The sequence below is a fragment of the Elephantulus edwardii genome, unplaced genomic scaffold (assembly GCF_000299155.1).
Source record: "Elephantulus edwardii isolate Elephantulus edwardi_28Jun2011 unplaced genomic scaffold, EleEdw1.0 scaffold00036, whole genome shotgun sequence".
Taxonomy (NCBI): Eukaryota; Metazoa; Chordata; class Mammalia; order Macroscelidea; family Macroscelididae; genus Elephantulus; species Elephantulus edwardii.
In genome coordinates, this window is record NW_006399786.1 from 8,187,515 (window position 1) to 8,194,780 (window position 7,266).

The 7,266-nt window shown below is 40.3% G+C and overlaps 1 protein-coding gene across 1 annotated transcript in view; it reads left to right on the forward strand.

The window, feature by feature from the left end:
- The first annotated feature begins 402 nt into the window (after positions 1–402).
- Positions 403–7,266, forward strand: part of VWA8 (von Willebrand factor A domain containing 8) — a 519,526-nt gene continuing 512,662 nt past the window's right edge. Inside the window, exon 1 of the mRNA XM_006884567.1 lies at positions 403–565. Coding sequence (XP_006884629.1) covers positions 403–565 — 163 coding nt within the window. The remainder of the gene's footprint in view (positions 566–7,266) is intronic.

Below are 7,266 nucleotides of genomic sequence, written 5' to 3' on the forward strand. Positions count from 1 at the left end.
GGAGAAGAGGCTCGAGTCAGAGCGAGTGTGAGTTGGCACCTCGCTAGGCTTAAGGGCCGCTGCAGTCGGCTCTGGCGGTGGGGCAAGTCCACGGGCCCAAAGTCCACCCTGGCGGCGGGGCAGGTCCACGGGCCCCGGCCCCAAAGTCCGCGCTGGCGGCGGGACAGGTCCATGGACTCCTGGTACGAGGTCCGCCCCGGCGGCGGGGCCGGCTCACTCCGCCCCCGAGGGCCCTGCCCGGCTGCGTCGAGGCGGCTGAACCGGCCGCTCCGGGGGAAGGAGTTTCCGGCGGACTTGCCGGTGTGCCGCTTCCTGTCCCCCTCGCCGCGCCGCCTCACGCTGCTCGCCGGGACCCGGCTCGGCCCTGGACCCCTCGCCTTGCCTTGCAGCGCCCCCGGCTCCATGCAGTCCCGGCTCCTGCTTCTCGGCGCCCCCGGCGGCCACAGCGGCCCGGCCGCGCGGCGCGTGCGGCTGCTCCTGCGGCAGGTGGTGCGGGGCCGGCCGGGCGGCGGCGGGCTGCAGCCAGAGGTCCGACTGCTGCACGCCGGGGCGGGGGCCGACACAGGTAACCCGCCACCCCGCAGTCCGGGCCGGCTTCCGCGCGCCGCCGCCTCGCGTCCCCGCTGCCTTGCTCTGCAGCGGAAGGACCTGGAGAGCTGCTAAAGCTAACTACTAACTGCTGTGTGACTCGGGGCAAGGCGCTTGCACTCACTGAGCCCTTGAACTCTCCTTCTGAAACTGGAGTGTCCTTGGACTAGGGCACCTGGTTATCTCGGAAAGTGTCATCGCCTCTCCGTTTCTAAGTTTACCCTCAGAATCCTCTCTCGGTTTACATTACATACAGAAGTTTCTGCAGCAGTTAGTTACGTACAACTCAAAGTTGAACATGACCTTGTTCCCCTGAGTCCTATGGAAGCCCTAGTGCATTGTGGCAGCCAGTGGCGTCCTCGGATGGCTACATTGACGGTGTTTCACATGTGTTCACGCTCTCCAATATTTACACGAGTTTAATCCTCTGACACTTTCACATATTCGCAGAGCTTTAAATCGCAGCCTGGGAGCTAGGACCAAGGAAAGAAAAGTAACTCGTGATATACTAAAACCACGTCCAGGGATTTCTAAGCGTAATATTTTGGCAGTTTTTAGGAATCCTTTTGGCTGTGGTGGGGCTACGACGTGTATGCTGGTTAAAGGAAAGGATATATACATTGTACTTGAATGGTAAAGTGATTCTAGACAAAATTTTATCAGTGTCATTGTTGCTTAGAAGAACATATTTTCACTGTGAAATTGTAGGCTCTCTTGTTTCTCTTGAGCACTCCCTTCTCCCACATCCCAAATCATTTTCCTTGCCAAGAAGTGAGTATAAATCACATGCATTTCATTCATTCATTCATTCAGTTATTTCTTGGCTACCTTTATTTTAATTTTTTTTTAAAACAGTTGGGCTTTCACATTTGGCCTTTTCTTGGTTATTTTGATTTCCATGGCATTTTGTTGTTGTTGGCTGGTTTTTTATTCATTGTATCTTTGCTGCTCCTTTGTTGCAGAAGGCAGAAGTCCAGGGCATCAGTACAATGCAATCTGTAACTTGAATTTTGCCTTGAACTATCTGGATTAAAGTCCACTTCTGCACTCTTAGCTATGTGAACTTTATTCTCCAGTTTCACCACTATAAAAGGAGACTAAGAAGAGTATTATTGTATAAGATTTTTGGTGATGATTTGATTAGTTAATTCATCATTGGCACATTTTAGTGTCCTATAAAAGCTTATTTTGGTGTCTGTGTTTTGAGCTTTGTTAGAGTTCTCTGTTTCCTTGGCTGTAGGAGAAATGAATGCTGTTCCTTTTAGGTTTGGATCTTTCAGAACTCTGGGTAGACAGATGGAGTAGTGATTGATGTGAACTTTTTTAAATTGTCCTTTGTACATGAATAGTCCATGTTGATCGTGTTAACACGTTAGACTGCAAGCAGGTGTGAATTTTTAAGGGTTCCTTGGATGACACGAAGGAGCCCTGGTGGCACAGTTGTCAAGCATTCTGCTGGTAAACAAGAGAATGGTGTTTCAAACTCACCAGCTGGTCCTGGGGAGAAAGGTGCAGCAGTTTGCTTCTGCAAAGATTTACGGCCTTGGAAACCTTTGGGACTGTTCTGCAGTGTCCCATACAGTTGCCTCCAGTTAGACTTTGGCTTAATAGCCTTGAGTTTTTGGATGGTGCAGATGGGTTCTAGTAGACTGCACTCAACAATAACACTAACAGGATGGTTAAGTGATTAGCTAATAAAAAAGAGGCCCCTTGGAAGAAAGGCCAGGTGATCGACTTCTGAAAGATTATAGCCTTTGAAAACTTGATGGTCCAGAGTTCTATGAAATTCATGGCTTTGTCATGTGAATCAATTGCAGTGATATTTAGTTTATTATATAGGTATTAGTGATTAGTTGTAACTGTTTTCAAAACTTGTATTATGCTCAACAAATAAAAACTAGAGTCTTTGCTTCAAATGTGAAAGTTATAAGTATATTCTAGACAACATAATAACTTCTCAGATTCAGTCATTGACTATGGCAGGATCATATCTCAGGAAATCGATTACATCAACTCTACTTGTCTTATTGCAAAAATAATGAGGTTGAAGGTACTAGGACGACAGTGGGTAAGTGCAGTTGGAAACTCACCAGAGATCTGACCTCTGCTAAGAGCAGCTGTGAGCCAAGTAAGCAAAAGGGAAACTCTAGGTTAATTTGGGACAGTGTTGACCCACAAAATTGGAGTGTCCTGATTTGAATCAGAAGTCATACACAGACATATAAAACCACAAAATATCTGTAAATTTGAATGGATCACGTTTTGTGTTGGAAAGACATTCAGCTGTGCTTATGCACATGATCGGTAACTTAATTTCTCTTTGCATGTAATTGGCAATGACTTCTTTGCCTGTAATTAGCATCTTTTCCTTCTGATTTTGAAAAAGAGCAGCAAGTTACAAAGGCAGTAAATAAAAGTTATATACTGTTGTTATCTCTCCTGTGCTGTGAGTTTCCAGAGGATGGAGCCTTATCTTATTTAAGGTTGTGTTCCTTTTGATGCCTTTGAATCAGCATTGAGTGTTTTGTTCTGTTAAAAAGTTCATGCAGAGAAAGAGAGGCTAGAATTTCTTGTTGATTCTCAGAACAGGACATTTATAATGCCAGTTGGTTTTGGAGGGATGCTGATGCTAAATTGATTCAGATATATTGTTGTTAGGTGCCATAGAGTCACCGACTTACAGCCGACCCTACAGCTGCTTTTCAGAGACTGTAAATCTCATAGGAAGTGATTGCCTGTCTTTCTGTTGTGGAGCAGCCACGTGGATTTGAACCATGTCCCTTTTGGTTGGCAGTGGTCTTACCACTTGGCAACCAGAACTCCCTCTCAATGGGAAATAAATTGGTTTTTAGAGCATTTTAAAATAGTTCTTGTATGAGTATTCTATGTTCAACACTCTTGGCACCAGAAGTCAGAAAATTAAAGGACAAATTGCATTAGGGAAATCTGATCTCAGGGACGTCTGCAGAGTATTGATGAGCAAGGATGCCAGTTTAAAGACTAAGGTACACCTGATCCAAGCCATGCTCTTTACAATTACTTGCTATGTATCAGAGAACTAGACAGTTACCAAGGATGACCGAAGACGAATTGATGCCTTTGAGTTGTGGTGTTAGAGAAGAGTTTTGAATATAGCGTGGACTAACAAGAGAACTAACAAATCTATTCTGGAGAAGGTAAAACTAAGCTGCTCCTTGGAGGCAAGGATTTAGAGACTCCATCTTACGTACTTTGGTCAAGGAGCCAGGAGGGGCCAGTCTTTTGGAGAAGGATATCATGCTTGGAAGGGTCGAGGGGCAGTGCAGGAGAGGAAGACCCTGGATGAGATGGATTGACACAATAAGTGGGGTAATGAGGGTAGGTGTGTCAGAGACAGAGGCTCAGGATAGAGCAATGTTCAGAGCTCTTATGCATAGGGTCTCTATGAGTCGCAAACGACTCGACAGCACATAACAACAACAATCTTTGTTCACTCTCTCATTGCTGTCCATTTGGAACTGGCTCCTAGCTGACCCTCCAGCACATTTACAGGGAGCTATAAATTGCGTGGAAGGATATTGTTCATTTTTCTTTCTTGCAACTGCTACAGATTTCAAATCACCAGGGAGACATAGCCTTTGGATTAGCAGTGCAACTCAGTATGGTCTATACCACCAGAGCTTGAAACTCACTATAGAAAAGTGGAAAATACAGATTGCCTAAACACGATCTTGTCACCTAAATTCTTAATTAATTTTTTAATGTTGATTATATCAGTATCTATGTCTATAAAATGCATATCCTTTTAAAAATAGGATATGTGTTTTATATTTGATTTTCAGCCATTATTAAAAATGTATTAGCATGATAAATATTGTACACGTTTCTTTTAAATAAGTATGACTATATTTATGTAATTTATTTTAGATATTTTCTTTAGACATTTAAGTTATCAAATATTAAGTATATAACAACAGTGTAGCAACCTTCTAATATTAGATGTATAAATAAATATGATATAGCTAATAGTAAAATAAAAATTTTTTTTGTGTGTGAGATTTTAAAGTAATATCATTGGACCACAGTAGAATCAAATAGTAGTAAGTGACTTGGTTTAGGGAGGAGAAGTACTCTGACATTTCAGTAAACTCTGACATTTACTGAAAAATATGTTCTAAAGAAGAAAAAAGCTATTTTAGCCCCACTTGGCCCAAATCTTAGCTTTTTGTACCAGATATTAAACTTTGGGAACATTTTTAACTTCTTTGAATGTCCCATAGTTATTTTGTCCCTGAGCATGTTCTGATCCTGTTATGTGTTAATACAAGAACAGTTATAACCTGGTCAGTTGTTCAGAAGACAGGGACTAACGTGGAAATTTCCAATGTTTTTTATATTTTGTATATAAAAAAAAATAATCATTAGTGATGACTAAACCAGTGGTTCTTAACTGGAGACAATTTTCCTTCTCTACTACTCCATTTGACCCCAAGGGACATTTGATATTATCGAGAGACATTTTTGGTTGTCACAACTGGGAGAGAGGTGGTACTACATGTATTAATTCATAAAGACCAAGCATGCTGCTAAATAATCTACAGTGTACACGAAGAGTTCCTCATAAAAAGAATTGCATGGTCCAAAATATTAGTTATACCACCCCTGAAATACCTTTAGTTAGTAGATAGTAGTTAGTTTGGAAACTAACTACTCTGTCAAAGTTACAAGTCACTAAACTGTGAGTACATTTCATAGAGTTCAGCATCCTACAGTTTATTAACAGAACATTTGGTCTCTGGTTTGGAAGAGATTAAGAGGATTTATACTACATTTTAGAGGAGTACTACTACAGATGTACCTGAAATATATAGCTAAGGAAGGCTTTTTTTTTTTTTCAGATTGTTAAGTATTTTGATAACAGAGCTGCCAAAAGTTAAATAAAAACTGTCAATTACATAAAATGTAAAAAAAAAATTACAAAACTACTAAATAAATGGATTATGATAAAGCAGTATACAGCAACATTTACTGAGTAAATGATGAAAGAGTGTAAAGCCTTATTGGTTATGATCTGTGGTAATGGCTGCATAGAAAAGTGTAACAGTTGTATAAATTATCATAGGTAAAATTCTGTATGAAGAAAAAGTGGTAAATCAAATTGTCCCTATGAAATAATATTTTTTGAAGAAAATTTTTATTGGTTTGCATATAGTCATTCATATACTTTGTGTTTCATACATGTTTTGTTTTTATACAGTCATCGATATATGTTGTGTTACATTCATGTATCTGGGTTTTATACAATCATTCATACATTCTCTCTTTTTTTTTAATACATTCTCTTTTATACACTTAATTACCATTGACCTATGCTTGTTATCACTCTGCCTTTTCAAGCCCATACTGAACCTTTCCCATTTCCTCTCTCCCCCTCTACCCACTAGCCTCTTCTATCCCAGTGATCACCTTTCTCCTTTTTCTGCCCTTCTTTCTCTCCTTCCCCTTCTCAGCATTTATACATTTCTTGCTCATTTATCCTCCTATTTTCACAATAGTGGTTGCATACAATATTTTTCCTTCAATGACCGAGATCTTTCATTCGGCATTATGCTCTCTAGGCTCCGTGTTATCCAGTAATTTATGTAATCTTTGTTCCTAAGTGCTGGAAAAGATTCCATTGTGTGGATGTACCACACTTTGTCAGTTCATTCATTTGTTGATAGGCATTTGGGCTGTTTTTGTTTTCTTGCTTTTGTTATGCTAATCTGAACATTGATGTACATATGTCCATTTGTGACTCAGTTCTGATTTCCTTGGAATGTATTCCTAGCAGTGGAGAAGATGGGTCATATCGGCTTTTTTTGTTCAGTTTTCTGAGGAAATGCCAAACTGACTTCGATAGCATTTGTACTATTTTACAGTCTCATCAGTAGTGCATGAGAATTTCAGTTTCTCCACATACCCTCCAACATTTATTGTTTGCTGTGTTGTTAAAGGATATCTTGTTGTTTTGATTTTCATCTCTCTGATTACTAGTGATTTTGAACAAAATTTCTTTATGTGTTTGTTGGCCACCCAGATGTCTTCCTTTGTGAAGCGTCTTTTCATGTCTTTTGCCCATTTTGTTAATGAGTTATCACCTACTCTGTGGCTGAGGGAACTGAAATAATACTTTCAAGTAAAATAAAAATGAAAATTTGCCATATAAAAATTCATCAAGGAATTATTTTAATTTAATAAAGTATGCTCAGAAGCTAATTGTTTGATGTAAACTTATGAATATTAATATTATTCTCATTAAAATGCTTTTTAAAATGTCCTTGGGATCGAAATGCCCTAAATTCCTCTCTAAGCTTTTATCTTCCTTGTAAAATGGGATTAGTAACATTTCCTCTGTCTGCCTTTGCCTGATATATTGAGTCATTTGGTCTCAGTGACAAAAATGTACACAGATTTGCCCACACAAGTAGGAAGCCCAATGGCTTCAGGTCTGGCTGGATATAAGGACAGCAAATGATAATTTTATCACTTGAGTTCTTTGCTTTTTCCCCATGGTTCTTCTACTGTCCACCTTTTTTATATGCTTTTTGAGATATGGGCTGCAATGCCAGGCAAGCTTTCTTCGGATGATAGCAATGATAATCTTAACTGATAGCCCCATACTTTCCCCATACTTTTCATTGATTTCAAAATTCAAAG